Raw genomic sequence first — 18,064 nt, forward strand, 5'->3', positions numbered from 1 at the left:
TTTTTATTGTAGGCTGGAAAAATGAGACATATCAATACTGATTTACCAATAGTAGTAATATGCAACGGGAATATAGGGTAATTATTATTCCGAAAACTACTACCACTGTTTTGTTTTGTTTTGTTACGAAATACAAAAAGATCAATTTTCAATTCTATAGTTCGGTTTTAGTCATACACAAATGTTTGTGCATACAGCGAGAAAGATAACGAAAAAGTAAATCACAAAAAAAATATGTAATTCTCAAAGTGTAGTGGGCTCCTTCTAGTGGTACACGAAATAATCACTGTATAGTTCTGTTGTATTTAACTTCTTACTTCAACACATCAGCATTTCATCTTTAAGTTTGTTTATAAACATTTATTAAGGTACAATTTTACGTGCAATATGCTTTATTTGAATCGTTTAAGTACAGCTTTGAAATTTTCCTATACTGTATATATATATTTAAGGACAGTGTTAATGTACAAGCTGTGCATAATGTTACAGTGGCTTACAATAATACAGTACTGTACTGAATATACCTTTGAGGCATTAAACCTCTGTTGTTTTTGATAACCACTCAGGCCTACTATGCAACTCTATTTTAATGTTGGCTATGATATTGCTACTTGGAGAGCTAAGTATTTTTTTAGGTTGCATTTGGTGTAAAAAAAATAAGAATAAAAAAAGAGAATAAGTGCATAGACTTATTTTTTTAAAAACATGAGTTATACTACGAATAAAAAGACTGGCCACAACACTTGCACAATCTAATAGAAGAGCTGTTTCCATTGAGGATTATTTTTGTGATTGTAGTTTTCAGTGGTGTACAACGACTTCTACGTTACACTAAGGTCTAACATGTCTGAGTCTTTTGATACAGCACTTGTACTGGATGTCGTTACATTGTGCAGGTGTACCTAATATGGTGTCTGGTGGTGGTGGACAGAGTGTACCTAAAGTCCGGACACATCGGCAATTTGACATGTACTGCAATGCGTAGTTATTGCATCAAGTTCACGTGACTCTTACAAAGCGCATCGACCAAAGGTCACAAATCATTTTGAAGATGTTATTTACCGATATTCCAATTGAATAAAATGTTGCTGAAAATATGATTTGCTGATAATGTACATTTTTGCCAATCTGTCCAAACTTGGCGGCAGATCTACTATGCTCTACATTTTCATGCTTTACAATGAGTATAAAATTTCACAAAAATTGCTGCTCCAGATACTGTTTATTTTTATATTTTAAATTTTTTTTTTTACTATTGAATGTACATTTTGAATTTAACATTTGACCTGTTTTGATCATAAAATAATAACTAGGAGCCTATTAGGAGATGAATTAGTGTGGAAAATAAGGCGAGATAGAGCACAGCGCACATCCTGTTCGACGTCTTTATCAGTGAGGGCCAGCCGACAGCATCACACTCACTGTGAAGCTGACAAAAGCAACACTCCTCTACTGAGAACGACATACAACTCTGAACGTAAGTGGCTTTTCTCTGCTCTGTACACAATCGAATAAGTGGTTTGCAGCATCTAGTGCTACATCCCATGGGTCATATAGCCAAACGTAGGGCGCATAATAGCATTCACACTCACATTCACAAAAACTGTAAGTTTTGTAACTGTAACTTTATTTAGAGGCTTCACTTGACCAAACATGCATGATTTTGGAATGTGGGAGGAAGCCGGAGTAGCCGGAGAAAACCCACGCAAGCACTTCGGAACACGCTACACACAGAATGGCCTGAGCCAAGATTCAAACCCCCAACCTCAGAACTGTGAGGTAAACGAATGAAACATTAGTCCACTGTGCTACCAATAGATAGACACGCAAACACAAATAGCAGCAAAATATGTCAGCTCGCTGACAGGGTGGACGATGCCAGGGTGGACATTTCGGGTGAATGTTAAAATTGAATGAGCACATGGTGGGCCTTCCCTTTACAACATGATTCAGTTGGCAAGCTGAACAGTGCACTGTTTAACAAATCTATGACACATTTCTGATATTTCACTATGACTGAGTGAAAATGTTAAGATGGACAATATCTGACTACACACATAATATGATGACAATAACAAAAGAAGTGTAAATATTTATTCTGCAGCTATATCCACCTTTTCTCCCTCAACTGAAGAAACGCAAAATGCTAGTAGTAATATCATAGGTTTTGTTAAAGGGGAAATTACCTCATAATGACAGGGTGGACAGCAATTTCAGGGATATGCAACATTTTAATATTGTTATGAAAATCAAATATAGATCATCAAAATGACTCATTTTCAAAAAACTTGTTGTGGACAATATAACCATGTAAAACATCTTAATTCGACACAGTGTAGTTAACAATGCAGTGTGTGGGACATGCCAAAATCACGTACATCCAATGAAAAATATAAATACTTTAAAATGAAGGAAAAACATTTTAAGACACTTAACATTGTAGTGCAATAATAAGACATTAGTTTCATTTTTCTGCTGCATTTTCATGATGACTGAGTGATTCGGACGAGGACACCAAAGGTAATCCTGGGTCTACTAGTGCATCATGCTGCCCTGATTGCATCATATTTGTCATAAATTTAGTCAGGCCTTTGGAGGACCCCTGAGAGGACGGAGATTCCCCACCCCTGTTTTGGAGATACAGAAAAAAAACTGCATTGCATCACCGTTCAGTCATAACCTGGTTGACTGCGAATCTGCACAGACACATAACCACTGAGCTTGTTTCTCTCTTCAGTTGAAGATGAAGGCGCTCCATCTGCTGTGTCTGCTCATCTTAGGAGGTCAAAGCTCCTCGGCGTGCCCCCATCCCTGCGCCTGTCATGGCAGCCAAGTGAACTGCAGCAACAGGTTTCTCACCTCCTCGAACCTCTCCAGCATCTTCCCAGCTGGCACCGCCGAGCTGCACCTCCACAACAACCGGCTGACAACCCTCCCGAACGGGTTTCTGGACAAACTCCCCGCCCTCCGCCAGGTCTCCTTGCACGGCAACCCTTGGGCGTGTGACTGCGGCGTCCTCTACCTGCGAGCCTGGCTGAGACGTCGGCCCGGAAGTCCCTCGGGCCAACCGCACGTCAACTGCAGCTCCCCTCCCCACCTCAGAGGGAGGCTGGTGGAGTATCTGACCGAGGAAGAGGTGCTGGACTCCTGCCACTACTGGTACTGTGACCTGGCCTTGGCTTCGCAGGTGATCCTCTTTGTGTTCGTGCTGGTGCAGGTCGCGCTGCTGGCCGCCGTCATCGTGTTCCTGAGGAGGTTTGAGAGGCTCTCCATGGAGGCCACGAGGACCAAGGAGGAGAGCCTCACAGCGGGGGAGCCTCAGAGCGAATTTGTGGATTTGCCTTTAAATAACTGGAGGAGCTGAAAATGCGGTGTTCAATACAAAAATGGTCAAGAAATGTCTTTCACGTGCAAAACTGTTTCTTGTTATGTCTGTATATACAAGCATAATATATTTTATTGACTGTTGCTCTTTTAGGTTTACTCTTATGTTACTTGCTTTAGTTGTTGTGGAAGTGTTTTTGTTGGTATATTGTTAATTATCGGATTTCATAGTACTTGATTTGGAAGGCAAAAAAAAAAAAAAAGTTCAGGGTATACCCCGCCTCTCGCCCAAAGATAGCTGGGATAGGCTCCAGCATGCCCGTGACCCTAGTGAGGATAAGCGGTACAGAAGATGGATGGATGGATATCTCATTCTGAACACTAGAGGGCACTACATAAAAGGAATACATACAGTAGATAAGAGATGAAGAATAATGTCGTGTCTGTCTCTTTCTGTTAACTGCAAAATAGAGTTAGTAAAAATAAATACAGTACTACTTCATGTGTCAAATATTGGGAATTGTTGTGTGACTTTTTATTGTATTGTTAATAAAGAAGTATTAAATAAACCTAATCTTTTCCTCAACTTTTTTATTATTATTTTTTTTACAACGCAATGAAAAGCATGAAATTTGGTAATTTAATTAGTTTTGTTTTTCGGATAAGAGAGGGGAAAACACCAAATTCTTCCGATTTTTCAGGCAGTTTCTCGTATTTTGTTCTCTTTCGTTTTGTTTAGAAGCGGAACTTCTCTGGGGTACATGTTTTTCTTACGGACAAATTTGACGGGCGGACTCACCCATGTTTACATGTGAGGTTCCGCGAAGTTATTGTATAAGGAGTTAATAGATCAATGACATTATTTTCTCAGTGAAAATAAACGATCAATTTTTTTGCAGTTTCTTGTATCTTATACTCTGGTTTTGTTCAGCTTTGTAGCAGAACCTTTCTACGGTGAGTGCTTTCCTTACAGACACATTTGATGAACGGACTTAACACATGTTTACACGTGAGCTTGAAGCAAAGCTAGGGGGAAAAAAGTGTTTCTAGCTCTGTGACATTATTCTCTCAGTGGAAATAAACGGTTTGTACATTTTCTTATGGGACGCAGTTGGATATTCGAATAGCATTTATTCCACGTTCAACACTGTTCGGCCTATTAATGCAAGCATGCATTGGTTTACCCTTCCTCTGGTAGAGATGGGAAAACTGAGAAAAAAGCACAACTGGAAAGGGAGACAGCAGAGCGAGCCTCAACAACCAGCACACGCAGAAAAGACTGAAATTGTATTAGAACTGCAAGGTGACTGAAAAAGACCAAGTTCAATTTACCAGTACGCTTTAGTTGGATTTAATTTTTCAGCAATTTCTTGTGCGTTTTCTTCCTGTAGATGTCACAAGACTGAAGGGTGTGGACGAGAGCAACGCCTTGATGCTGCCGGCCTGCAAAGCCAAAAAGAAGTCGTCTTCAGTGCCTCCTGTTTCCAATAAGAAGCCTCTCACCAAGAAGCGGAGGAAAGAGCTGCAAAAAGTTCTGGAAAGGAAGCAGAAGAAAGCTCAGGTGAGGTCGTCAACTGCAACACTTGTATGCCCAAATGTCTTCCTCTCTTACTTTTGACGCTTGTGAATTATATTGACGTTATTGTATTATGTTGAGTGCAGAGAGCTGACATCCTGACACAACTGGCTGAAGTGCAGGTTCCAGAGTCTGAACTAAAGCTCCTTTACACCACATCCAAGCTAGGCACGGGGGAGAAGCTTTACTACACAAAACAGTAAGTTCAGATTAAGAAACAAGGAGGGGGGAAGTACTAGTGGTAGCTGGGATGTCTCGATCGGCCAATTCAGAGTCCGGTCCGATATCTCGTGAAGGACATTTGATTTCTTCCTTAGTAAATAATACATTTACATCGTTATTTCGAAGCTTGTGTCTTATTTAAAAGTATGACTCAATGCAGCTGCGTAGTTGGTTGCTCAGTGTCCGACTCTTCTGATCTACAAACAACACTATTGATTAATTATCTCATCAAAGGTAGCCTGTGGGGCACAAGTTTGCTTGTCATAAATTAATACCAACTCATTAGACTGCTATATGAAGGTAAATTATTCAAATCACATTTGTCGCTCTTTTAACTCTTTGACGATACAGTTCAGCAAGCTGTTAGGCCACACTGTATATTATATCAGGCTTAGCAGACTGTCTTTGTAGTCCCTTTTTTCTTGCCCTGACTCACGCATAAGCAAAATGTTTTCATATATCAATCTGTGCCTCTTTGTTTTTGTTGTTGTTGATATTTTTCAGTTACATGATCTGCCCCGATTTCCGATCACGTGATCGAATTGAGACAACAGTAACCAGTGGTCTTTGTTTAAGTGTCAGATGACTAAGTCGTCTCCATTTTTCAGGTTACCAGACGAAGTGATAGGTGGAGCTTCTGGACCAAAGATCAGCAGTGTCAGCGGGGCCAACAGGAAAAGAAAATGGAAAGTGGAAGAGGAGGAGCAGGAAGTAGAAGATATTAGTAATGTCTCATCTAGTGATGATGATGTTGATAGTGATGACGAGGAGGAAGAACATAACGATGCGAACAAAACCATGGTGACAAGTGAGTGTAAGGAAACAAGTTCTCCTTGTGAGGAGGTAAAAGAGGAGGTGAACAAAGAACAGCAGCAGATGCAGAAAGAAGAACAGGCTGAGAAGATGATGATGTCCAATCACTTGAAAATGATGTCACAGCCGGCCGTCTTCATCCCGGTTGACAGATCACCACAAATACAGGTGTGTCTATGAAACACCAAACCACTTTTTCTTGCAAAGGTTTTAGGTCACCGCTGCCCTTGTTTTAATTTTCATTGCAGTAATTTTGACATAAGATTGTGGTTCAATAACGCAAAATCAGTTTTTATCCGATTAACTGATGGAATAATCGGTAGAATACAATATTCGATAGCTGCAGCCCCAGTTGAAAGCAACTGTCACTGTCCAAAATGCTAGTGCTGACATTACCACACACATAATTACTTGTGTTACAATGATTTGGCAAAAAAACAAAACAAAACTGAGTTCTACAAAATTTTAGAGAGGGCTGGTTCATGGGCCAAAGATAAGGCATTAAATATTTTTGCGTCACTATGCCATGAGGCTGTGTAGTGGTTAGCACGCCTGCTGCAAAGTTCAAAGGTTCTGGGTTTCAATTTCAGCTTAAGCCTTCCTATTTGGCATCTTGTATGTTGTCCCACTGCTTCCGTGGGTTCTCCAGCTTCCTCCTACATTCTTTGACGACTCGTGTAAATGGTCCATCGGTGTGAATTTGCGAAAACTATTCAATCCAAATGTAACGCTCATAAAAGTAAAAAAAAAAAAAAAAAAAACTAAATAAATGTTTGAAAGCAACCAGGTTGAAAAGATGTAATGCAAATTTATTGTACCTAAAAGTTAAATCGTATTATGAAACGCCACAAACATCATCTACCATTTGAACATTTCAATGTAGCCTTCTAACTATCAAAGAAACAAGCTCAGAATAACGGCAGTTGAGGTTAGATGAGTATATTATTCCTATACGGTCAAATCAACAACCAATCTTGCGTCCGTGGCCTCAGGAGGCTCGTTTGAAGTTGCCGGTGTTGGCGGAGGAGCAGATCATCATGGAGGCCGTGAGAGAGAACCCCTGCGTCATCCTCTGTGGCGAGACGGGAAGTGGCAAAACAACACAAGTGCCTCAGTTTCTCTACGAAGCCGGCTACGCGAGGTTGGTTGGTCCTCTGTGCATGTTGTGTAAATGCAGCTTTAGAGATGATTGCAATCCCAATTCAAACATTTGAATTTTGGGGGCGCTGATGTTGCGTCGTTTCCTCCAGTGAAACTGGCATCATCGGCATCACTGAGCCAAGAAGAGTAGCAGCTGTCAGCATGTCACAGAGAGTCGCCAAAGAGATGAATCTGTCCACACGGTAACACACTCACAGACTTCAGACGATTTAAAATGATGCCCCCGTTTGAGTGATGTTTGTCGTCGTGTGTGTTCAGCGTGGTGTCCTATCAGATCCGATACGAGGGCAATGTGACGGATGAGACCAAGATCAAGTTCATGACGGACGGTGTTCTTCTGAAGGAGATCCAGAAGGTAGAAGCTCTGCTGATAAGCAGATTATTATTGCTTTTTTTTATTCTACTGTATTCATTTATTATCTGTGGTTCACTTAGTTTATTACAATATGATAACTTCTATTGTCTTGAAAAATGTTGTCATCAGTTGTTTGCTTTAATGCACATTTTAATTTTATCATCCAGTGTTTCTTCACACATTTGTAAAACTAATCTACTGTAGTTTCAGTTTAAAATTACAGTAATGCCTCATTTGTCGCCAGGGTTAGGTTCCAAACCACCCCCACAATAGGTGAACTCCGCAAAGTAATGACCACATATTTTTGATTATTTATACATATTTGAAAGCTGTATGAACCTCTCCGTGCTCTTATCAATCTTCCCCATGCTCATATTAACCTCTACAATACTAACACTTTCTATACTCTTAAACACCTTTTAAACTCTTAAAGATACAGTAATGCACAGTAGTACTGTACACTTGTACTTTCTTTTCCTTGTACTATTTTTTTATTGAATTTGTTTTTCTTTTTTGTTTATAGTTGTAATATTTTAGGCTAGGAAGGGTTTATTTTTACCACAAAAAAATTACAGCATACACTCAAAATCTCATGATATGGTGAATTATGCGCACTTTAACTATGAAAAAAAAAACGCAACAGGTGTACCACCATATAGTGAGGAACACTGTATTAATTTATTTTATTTAATAAAATTTTGATTTTTTGTTATTTTTTATGTACAGTACATCCATCGTTTTTAAAGTTTGAAAAATGCTTAAATGTGGTAGATAGTGAAAGTGATAATGTGTCAGCAGTCATTGGGACAACATTGCAAATCCAACAATGATATGACAATTATATTGCCTTCGCCTTTAGGTTTTAAAGGTTTTAACATTGTACACATACATTTGTTTTTGCCTTAATTTCATGTAAAATTAACTTTTCGAATGTTCTGAAGGTACATTTCATTGCAAGCTATTACAAGCACAGTACTGTATACAGTATACACGCAGTTCCTATATGCTAGTGAAGTTTGAAAATTCAATTACTTGAAATGTACTTGAATTAGATTTTTAATACTCTGACTATGGTGTTATTTTTTTACGCTGGACCCATCTCATGTCAGGACTTCCTGCTGCGACGTTACAGCGTGATCATCATAGACGAGGCCCACGAGCGAAGTGTGTACACGGACATTCTCATTGGATTGCTCTCTCGTATAGTTCCCCTCAGAAACAAGGTGACATACGGTGTGTGTGTTAGCTTTTAAATCTGTGTCTTGTTAACCTTAACCAACTGTTTTGTGCATGTGCAGAAAGGTTTGCCCATGAAGCTGTTGGTCATGTCGGCTACTCTACGTGTGGAGGATTTCACCGAAAACCAGAAGCTGTTCAAGGCGCCTCCGCCCATCATTAAGGTGGACGCTCGGCAGTTTCCCGTCACCATACATTTCAACAAACGCACCCCGCTGGACGATTACACGGGAGAGGTGTTTCACAAGACCTGCAAGATCCACCGCATGCTGCCTTCAGGTGCACAATCTTAACATCCATCCATCCATTTTCTGAGCCGCTTCTCCTCACAAGGGTCGCGGGCGTGCTGGAGCCTCTCCCAGCTGTCATCGGGCAGGAGGCGGGGTACACCCTGAACTGGTTGCCAGCCAATCGCAGGGCAGATAGAAACTGACAACCATTCGCACTCACAGTCGTGCCTACGGGCAATTTAGAGTCTCCAATTCATGCATGTTTTTGGGATGTGGGAGGAAACCGGAGTGCCCGGAGAAAACCCAGGCAGGCACGGGGAGAACATGCAAACTCCACACAGGCGCGGCCGAGGATTGAACCCCTCACCTCAGAACTGTGAGGCTGACGCTTTAACCAGTCGGCCACCGTGCCGCTCAATCTTAACATTTCCTAGATTTTTTTTTTCTTCTACTATGACTGCATGGTAGAAAGAATAGAAATACAGAAGTACGGCATTTATGAATTCATCTATTCACGGATTTTTTTTTTCTTCGTTTATAATTCGTGGTAAAAGCTATACACGATTTCCGTTTCCCACCAGCACAGGCTGCCCCAGGAGTGTTGGCACAATCGATGTAACTCCTTTCCTTTGCTGTGCTGTCAAATCTTCATTGTTTTACACTGGGCTGTAGTGCTACAGTAATTATTTATCATCATCATCAGAGTTGTTGTGTACATACAAGTAGTATATACAGCTATAAGCTGTCAACTGCATTCTATTTTTAATCGTACGGCAATGTTTGAAGATGTTTGTAAACATTTGAAATGCTATTAAAGTGTTATGGGATCACAGCTTGCGGTATATTATAGTTCAAACTGTCAGTATACGTAATTGTAAAACACTTTTATTGGAGCGTCAATTATTCGTGGTCAGGCTCAGTCTGCATTCAGTTGTCTTATTTCAACTTCTACTGTAAGGTTGTGGGTTAGATTTACATGTTACAGTTTAAAATAATACATTCAAATTTATTAAATTTAAGGGTAAGTTGTATAAAACTCATTGATTTTTTTTTGGGAGGGGGGGGGGGGATTTTCCAATGTGGACCCAAAAAAAAAAAATCTGTTTTAATGAAAATTTGGATTGACCCATGCATCTTTTTGGTGTACCAAAGAAACAAACATCACAGAAAGTTTGCCGAAAATCTACGTAGACTAAGCTTTTAAATTGAAACTGCCACCTACTGTTGGTGCTTCTAGTTGTGGACTCATTTTCCTGTCTCCATGCGTCAGGCGGCATCCTGGTGTTTCTTACCGGCCAGGCAGAGGTTCACAGCCTCTGCAGACGACTGCGAAAAGCTTTCCCCTTCAGGAAGGGCATCACAGCCAATGGTGAGTGTAGCACACTCTAAAACAAATAAAAAATTAATATATCTGACTGAATTACGAGAGCATTTTCTGTCCAGGGGATGAGGAGGAGGAAGCTGACACCTCAGAAGGAATGAAGAGATTCAAGAAGACCAAACAAAAGAAGAGAGTTGTATGTTGCACTGTTGTGTTGTCTGGCATTTAACCACATTGATAGATGATTACATTATTAAGCATTACGCTGTCTCCGCTTGCAGTCCCTGCCTCGTATCGACCTGGACAACTACTCTGCCCTTCCCGTGGACGAAGGAGACGAGGACAGGGAGGCGGGGATAGCTGAGGACGAAGGCTCCGACTTGGACATCGGAGACGATCCTGGCGACACGGGCAAGCCTCGCTGCTCATTTTGCAACTTGAGGGATGTGAAATATATCAAATGATGAATTCGGTTGTGGTTTGTCCCTGTAGAGGAGAAGGCCGACCCGTCCATCCCCATGTACGTCCTCCCGCTCTACTCTTTGCTGGCTCCTGAGCAACAGGCCAAGGTGAACAGACTGATCCTCATCCACGAGAGCAAATCAATTCTAGTGAATCTTTACTCTTGTAATGTAACCTCAATGTGTGTGTGTGTGTGTGTGTGTGTGTGTAGGTATTCAGGCCTCCTCCTCCCGGCACTCGTCTGTGTGTGGTTGCCACCAACGTGGCTGAGACCTCGTTGACCATCCCCGGCATCAAATACGTGGTGGACTGCGGCCGCGTGAAGAAGCGCTTCTTCGACCGCGTGACTGGGGTGTCCTCCTTCAAGGTCACGTGGACCTCGCAAGCATCAGCCAATCAGAGGGCGGGTAGAGCGGGCCGAACAGAGCCGGGACATTGTTACAGGTCAGATTTGTTTCGATATTTAGGAGTGTGTTTGTGTGAGGACAACATGTCGAAGAGACATAATTAAACCTTGTATCCACTTATTTTTTTAGTTCGATGGACTACCATAAGATTTTTGTCATGTAAAATACAGTGTTACTTTGACTTATGAGTTAGCCAACTTACGAGCTTTTCGGGATAGGAGCGCTCGATGATGGTAGCAAACTCAACTCACTTCAACACAGCTGTTTGGCAGATCATGAACAATTCTTCAAATAGATTCTTCTTCTCCTGCAGGTTGTACTCGTCTGCAGTATTTGGTGACTTCAGTCTGTTCTCGGAAGCAGAAATCACTCGCAGGCCTGTGGACGACCTGGTCCTGCAGATGAAGGACCTCAACATAGAGAAGGTCTCTCACAGCTCATTTGCTAAGTTTTATTTGCAAAATCAACATATAAATACTCACATTTGTACTGCTTGCAGGTGGTAAATTTTCCCTTCCCGACTCCTCCTTCTACCGAGGCTCTTGTGGCAGCAGAACAGTTGTTGGTCTCTCTAGGAGCTCTCAAGGAGCCACTTCGCAATGGAAGGTAATTGTATTAGCTCTGCTTCCATTTGCCAAAACAGTATAGCATTCCCCCGCTATATTGCGGTTCATCGTTCGCACCCTCGCAATATTGCAGATTTTTTTTTTTTAAAGCCATTTCTATCTTAACACACAGACACTACAATACGTGAGTTCAAATGTGTTTAAAAAGCGTGTTTTTTTTACATTTACATGTGTTTAAAGCATGTGGGAAGGGTAAAGGTATAATAAAAAAGGTCTCAATATTTTCACCTAGTGGAGTTGAGTCTGGATCAATAAAGGGGGGTTCACTGTATATTACACTTTCATAAGGCCATACACTCATCAGCCACAACATTAGATACACCTGCACTGTCTGATAATGTGAACCAATGAGAAAACTTTTAATAATTTGGCCCAGATGGAGGTCTCTCCTCTGAGTGTTATAAGGTCATTTTTTGAAGGAAGAATTTTTGGTACAGCTCTTCTATAAGATCTCGGTAGATATGTGATTGTACTAAAGTTGTCAGTAGGTGTATATCTGGTTTTTTTTTTGGTTTTTTTTTGGAATGTCATGGCCGTTATCTTAAATTCTGCCATCGGATCTGCCGTTTTTAAAGTGTCACTTTGTTCTTCCAGCGTAAAAGAGATTGAGCGAGCAAGACTAAGCTGCCCCATCACCTCGCTGGGTCGAGCCATGGCCTCCTTCCCCGTAGCACCGCGCTACGCCAAGATGCTGGCACTGGGCCAGCAGCAGGAGTGCTTGCCCTACGTCATCGTCGTAGTCGCTGCCATGACTGTCCGGGAGATTTTTGAGGACCTCAATAGGTGAGGAGCACAAACTGATCAGGTCAATAAGTCAGGGGTTCTCAAAGTTTTTGTTGCGGGGACCCTTTACTGGGAAGAAATTTGTACATGGACCCATTCATAATCCAAATGCCATACCTACCCCAAAATAACATATAAATTAAATAGTTGCCTATTTTTAAGAAAAAAGGTCGTCATGTTGCAGTAACAAAGGCATGTTTTTTTTACGAGAACCAAGTCATGTTTTTGAAAGAACAAACTGTTGTAATCTTCACAAGAACAAAGATGCATTATGTCAGGATGAAGTCTAATCTTATCAGGATCAACTTGTTTAACAAGGGAATAAAATCTTATTTTAACACGTGGAAAAAAATTCTGAATATTAACAAGTAAATTTAAAATATACATCGTGATTCTCTTAATATGACACATTTTATTCTGGAAAATGCATTTATACCCTAAAAGTGACTGCTCTTGAACAAATGTTTTGTTCTTGTGAAAAATACGACTTTATTCCTATAATATGCCTTCTGTTCTTAAAAGAAAACTTTATTCATGCAGGGTTGTCAGATTTATGTGACAAGATATCATAATCGTGTCAGAGATACGTGGTCGCATACCAGAGCTTTTAATTAGCCCCAAAGTTAAGGCAGGGAGGAGTAATTAGTTTATGATGCTTGTTTTTGGTCCCCATAAGCATTTTTTTCAGTGATACATTATATAATTTTATTGCAAATTTTATTGCAAATTGTTTTGCAGACCGCTACTAGGACTGGGGGGGAAATCTAATAACTTTGCTAAGTTGACTTAAAAAATGGGTCAACCAATGTTCCACACAGGCGTTTATTGTAGACGAACGCAGTGCTGGGCCACTAATAAACTCTTCCAAAAACGACAGAGAAGCATCTGACAGTGATTTCTAAGACGCCATTAGATGCAAATTTTATTTGATTTTATTTTTTTATGTTTTTACCTAAAATGGTCATCACTAGCGCACTAATGCTAATCGCAAATACTAACCATTTAGCAAAGGCTGATTTTGTTGTCTCAAATTCTGTACAGTTCACTGTACACTCAGTACCAACAAATGCAGTTTAAGGAAAGTAGGGTAGGATAGATGTTAGAAGGAAAACAACTTTTTTTTGGGGGGGGGGGTGGACGGGGCGTGATTACTCGAGTACTCAACGAAATAGCAATAGGATAATCGCTTCTAAAAAGATTTGATCGTGACTACCTACTCCCAAGCTACAGCTCACAGATCCCCACTGCGCTAACTGTACCGGCTTCTCATTTCTCGTTCCGATTTTTAATATTCAGACCTGCAGGTAGCGAAGACGAGAGCTCCAAGCTCTCCCAGCGTCGTGCTCGGATGGCCCAAATGAGGAGGCTATGGGCGGGGCAAGGGCCGTCACTCTTGCTGGGGGACGTCATGGTCATGTTGGGTAAGTTAGTTTTGGCTCAGGTGGCATCCTTGGCAAGAACCTGCCTGAAACATACCACACGTGTGCGTATGACTTCAGGTGCTGTCGGCGCGTGTGAATTCGCCGGCTGTACCCCCAAATTTTGCGAGGAGAACGGCCTGAGGTACAAAGCAATGGTGGAGATCCGCCGACTCAGGAGTCAACTCACCAATGCAGGTACTTAACAGGTGCATCATCACCAAAATATGAAGGAACAGCTATCATCATGATGCCATACAATTCTACACCACTGTGACTACAAACACAAAAATAAGCATATTGTTAAATGAATACCTCTCTGACAGTGTCAATCAAAACTGAACTTTGTTATCTTTGTATGGACAGAAAACTTGATGCAGCTCTCTGTTGGATATCATTATATGTATTTTAGTATTCAGTTTAAAAACTCACAATATACAGATTCATTAAATACTGTAAAAAGTTTTCAAAGGGCCAATTCCTACCTATGTTCTATAAAAAAAAATATATATATATATATATATATATATTTTTTTTTTTTTTCCCCCTATGTCATATTCTAATTTCTTGACATGGTGGTCTGGTCTGTGCATAAAAGCATGTGAAGTGTGACAACCGCATGATATACGATATTTCTTCACAGTGAACACGGTGTGCCCGCAGATGGGCGTGTTCGTCGACCCCAAGATGTCTCCCCCTACGGAGCACCAGGTGGTCTGCTTGCGACAGATCACTCTTGCGGGCCTCGGAGACCATCTGGCGAGGAGAGTACAGGCGGAGGAATTGTTGGATCCGAAATGGAAGAACGCTTACAAGGTGAGCCGTAGATAACCATAGCCGAAACACGACTGCCATTTCTTACCGTTTTCTTCTCCACAGACACCACTCCTGGACGACCCGGTGTTCATTCACCCGACATCACCGTTGTTCAAAACGCTGCCCGAGTTTGTCGTCTACCAGGAGATAATGGAAACCACCAAGATGTACATGAGAGGTCAGTGAGCATATCTACCTTTTGTATGTTGTACTGTATGCAGGAGTTCCCTGGTTGAACCCGAATTTGTATGTCTTTCTAAGTCCTGTCCTGTGATCGGTCCAATAAAATTGATGATTTCAGCGTTGTGTTCCCGTCAGGCGTGTCCGCCGTCGAAGCCGAGTGGGTCCCTCGGCTCCTGCCTCAGTACTGCCATCTCGACCCTCCTCTGGAGTCACCGGCGCCGTGGTTTTGTTCCTCTACGGGTAGCATCAGATGTCACCGCTCAAGCACCTTCTGTAAGCTGCGACTGATGTGGCCTTTTATGCTCTGTGGTCTTTCGTCCTCTCTTGACACGACTCGTCCACTTGGTGTTTTGCAGTCCGAGTGGCCTGGCAGCTTCCCGCAGTGGAGATGGAGTATCCCGATGGTCTGGAGAGATACAAACTGTTTGCCCAGTTTATTCTAGAGGGACAGGTACTACACACTTGATTTACACTGTCCTATCTGCTCAGTACATTTACATTTAATCTTGAAGAACGGTGTGTTTTGAAACCTTTCTGTAGGTACAATTTGTATTTAACTTACGTTCAATAACAACCAACAGTTATGTTAATGCAATATTATGATTATTTTCGACACATTTGTCTTTTTGGTTTCTCCCACAGTGAGGATTTTTGTGGCTCAGTTTGACGATGCCAAAATGGCAACAACCTGTACATACTGTACATCAGTACTCATAAAAATGCTCCCATACTACACTCCGATACCACTGAAAAACTGGTATCAATACATTCATAATACGACCAATAGCTCATTCATCATATAAGATATCATATAAATTGGTACACGGCGAACTTGTAATGGTTTTGGATATTTTCTTCATTATTCCTATTCACTTATGACAGTCCACACAGTGTAGTCTTATGGACATACTTTTAAAAAAAGAATCACATCTTTTTATTGTTTAATGTGGGAAAAAATCTACAATGCAGGGTCACAATGTACAACATCAGTTTTATACAGATATGATCCAGATTGCATATTCTGCAGTAATTTATATTCAATAGAGTGGCATTTATTTTCATTGCAAGACACTTGACTGTACAGGGCAACCAAATGAGGTACGCCGCTCTGTTGGATGCAAAGCATAATAGAAAAAAAGAATACAGTATGCAAATATGAACCCAATATAGGCAACTATTATGACATCAAGTTGAGTGATGTAGAGAAATAGTGTAACATGGCGGTGCAAAAGTGTGAAGAATAAAATGTTTAGGATTAAAATGTGGCTGTACTTACATTGAACCTGAAAAATCTAACATCAGATGCTTCAATCTCCCTCTCGTGGTGTTGTCTTTATATATTTATCTAGGTCATCTTGAATCTTTCCCTTTTGCTTTTCCTGTTTTTAGCTGTTAAGATTCTAGCAGTTTACATCAGTGATTTCACGTGAGGTGTGTAATCCTTAATAGTGGTCTGACTTTTCTTATATGTGCGCTGTGCAGGTGTGTCCTAAACTGAAGGCCCACAGGAGCCATCTGCTGTCAAACCCCTCCATTATGATGAAATCATGGGCCAAGTAATGTATTGTGTTTTTATGACACACACACACAAACAATGCCCTCGTGTTCAAAACAACAACAAAACGACTGACTGCCCTCTTTGCGCTGTAGGCTGCAGCCTAGGACGGAAGCTGTGCTGGGAGCTCTGGTGTCGCAGAGAGTCGACTGTAGGGACGCCCTCCTCTCCCTGTGGAAGACTGACAGTAAATGTACGGACTTTATATAGCTGCCAAGACTTGATTGTCAGATTTTTTTATTCAAAATCATTTCGCTCTGACCTTGTTGTTCTCTCCCCACAGTCTTGCTTTCTGTATACTGCCTGTGGCTACCTGAGGCCATGCATCAGGATGTCGCCAAAAATTGGCCTCCAGTATGAAAGCCAACTTGTGAAAGGAAAGAAGACTTGCATACATCCACTGGTTGTCATTAAATGACCATTTTCACTTCTTTGTATTTTATAAACCGTGTACAAGCATCGTATAATAGAAAATACATCAATCAGGGCTCAGTTGACTTTTAATTGTGCTCCTGTTAATAATGTGCACCTGATTTGGTCTTCATAAGACTCATTAAAATATTAATACTTGTCTGTGTTTTATTCTTGTTTATAACTTCACCTTAAGCGTAAATGAACAATTTATCGTGATTTCTCCCAGCTAACTGGATAAGAAAGGTAATGATCGTCTTGTTCAACTCAATCATCAAGTAAAATACAATGAAATATGAATTGTTTTTGTGACTGTTTACTATTCACTAATATCAGCATTTTAAACATGCATGTTCATTTGATGTTTTTGTCATATTTTCCTTAGTATGTTAAAGTTCCATTTTTTTCTTTTTGCTTTAAATGTTGAGACAAGAAGTGCATGCAGGCTCTTTTTAAATAATAGTTCACAGTGTAATCCAACTAAAAGGCTTATTTTCTCATTAGCTCACCAACTTTACAATTGAGCTGGAAAAAAATTTCACCAAAAATATATATTTTTTTATTTTGCCAAGTTATCAAAGGGAGTATTGAACATAATTCCAATTCCAACATGCTACACCTCAAGGGATAGGCATTTTTACTTTTTGTACATTTGAGAGTGTGCTTCTTACTTTAGTAAAACAGTCAAATTAGTACTGCTTTTACGAGTCTTTTTTTTTGTTTTTTTTTTATAAAACAGAAGTACATGGAGTGTGAGTACTTTTTCCACCTCTCCATAAGCACTGGAGCATTGGTGAGATATACGCACAAAGATATTGAAATAATCACAAATAGGTTTATTGTTTATGTATGACAATCTAACACGGACGTCGGCGATTGGAACGAATATTTAATAACAGTTTTTAAGTCATTATGACAACAAAGTTCGCTTTGATGAGTCCACAGATATGACTAGGTATTTACGACACGCCCCTTTTGAGGTGTAGCTAGGGAGGTCAAAGTCGTCAGCGGATTCCATGTGTGGAAGAAAACAAAAATATAGTTTTCACTCTTTAAAACATGTCCAGTATTGATACGGTACGCTTCGGCGTTGACAAAAAAGTAAACCGTGAAAATCGGTTTGAGAATTGAGCAAGTTACAACTCAATGTCTATCCATTCCCTTT

General features: G+C 40.6%; 2 protein-coding genes and 1 long non-coding RNA gene across 5 annotated transcripts; 2 read left to right on the top strand and 1 right to left on the bottom strand.

Annotated features, from left to right (window-relative positions):
• The first annotated feature begins 1,421 nt into the window (after positions 1–1,421).
• gp1bb (glycoprotein Ib platelet subunit beta) lies at positions 1,422–3,862 on the top strand. The gene is made up of 2 exons (XM_061672044.1): positions 1,422–1,477; positions 2,738–3,862. Exon 2 carries the CDS (start codon positions 2,744–2,746, stop codon positions 3,362–3,364), a length of 621 nt encoding a protein of 206 aa, XP_061528028.1. The 5' UTR covers positions 1,422–1,477; positions 2,738–2,743; the 3' UTR covers positions 3,365–3,862.
• Positions 3,863–4,122: 260 nt separating this feature from the next.
• On the top strand, positions 4,123–17,098 carry dhx37 (DEAH (Asp-Glu-Ala-His) box polypeptide 37). 3 transcript variants are annotated; one of them, XM_061672046.1, is made up of 27 exons: positions 4,123–4,278; positions 4,523–4,627; positions 4,716–4,885; positions 4,987–5,099; positions 5,731–6,103; positions 6,928–7,076; positions 7,186–7,278; positions 7,355–7,451; positions 8,561–8,674; positions 8,750–8,966; positions 10,188–10,286; positions 10,361–10,434; positions 10,520–10,649; positions 10,731–10,807; positions 10,912–11,144; positions 11,421–11,532; positions 11,607–11,713; positions 12,328–12,516; positions 13,813–13,937; positions 14,016–14,132; positions 14,578–14,750; positions 14,814–14,928; positions 15,069–15,206; positions 15,290–15,384; positions 16,416–16,489; positions 16,584–16,681; positions 16,772–17,096. In XM_061672046.1, exons 2-27 carry the CDS (start codon positions 4,525–4,527, stop codon positions 16,846–16,848), a joined length of 3,462 nt encoding a protein of 1,153 aa, XP_061528030.1. In that variant the 5' UTR covers positions 4,123–4,278; positions 4,523–4,524; the 3' UTR covers positions 16,849–17,096. The 3 variants fall into 3 exon arrangements, with proteins under 3 accessions (XP_061528030.1, XP_061528029.1, XP_061528031.1); XM_061672045.1 differs by having other exon boundaries at positions 13,813–14,132; positions 16,772–17,097; XM_061672047.1 differs by lacking the exon at positions 4,523–4,627 and having other exon boundaries at positions 13,813–14,132; positions 16,772–17,098.
• LOC133399971 (uncharacterized) lies at positions 10,537–14,360 on the bottom strand. The gene is made up of 3 exons (XR_009768273.1): positions 13,815–14,360; positions 11,590–11,699; positions 10,537–11,502 (listed from the first exon to the last, which is right to left on the bottom strand). It is a non-coding gene; the product is annotated as an uncharacterized LOC133399971 (long non-coding RNA).
• Positions 17,099–18,064: the final 966 nt, after the last annotated feature.

This window comes from Phycodurus eques, chromosome 3, assembly GCF_024500275.1.
Source record: "Phycodurus eques isolate BA_2022a chromosome 3, UOR_Pequ_1.1, whole genome shotgun sequence".
In the NCBI taxonomy this organism is placed as follows: Eukaryota; Metazoa; Chordata; class Actinopteri; order Syngnathiformes; family Syngnathidae; genus Phycodurus; species Phycodurus eques.

Bases quoted from the DNA above. Each gene is read 5' to 3' on its own strand.
- gp1bb (XM_061672044.1), top strand. From the start codon at position 2,744: ATGAAGGCGCTCCATCTGCTGTGTCTGCTCATCTTAGGAGGTCAAAGC.
- dhx37 (XM_061672045.1), top strand. From the start codon at position 4,525: ATGGGAAAACTGAGAAAAAAGCACAACTGGAAAGGGAGACAGCAGAGC. The intron at 7,279-7,354 runs GTAACACACTCA...GTGTGTGTTCAG, and splicing joins GAGATGAATCTGTCCACACG to CGTGGTGTCCTATCAGATCC. The intron at 8,967-10,187 runs GTGCACAATCTT...TCCATGCGTCAG, and splicing joins CCACCGCATGCTGCCTTCAG to GCGGCATCCTGGTGTTTCTT.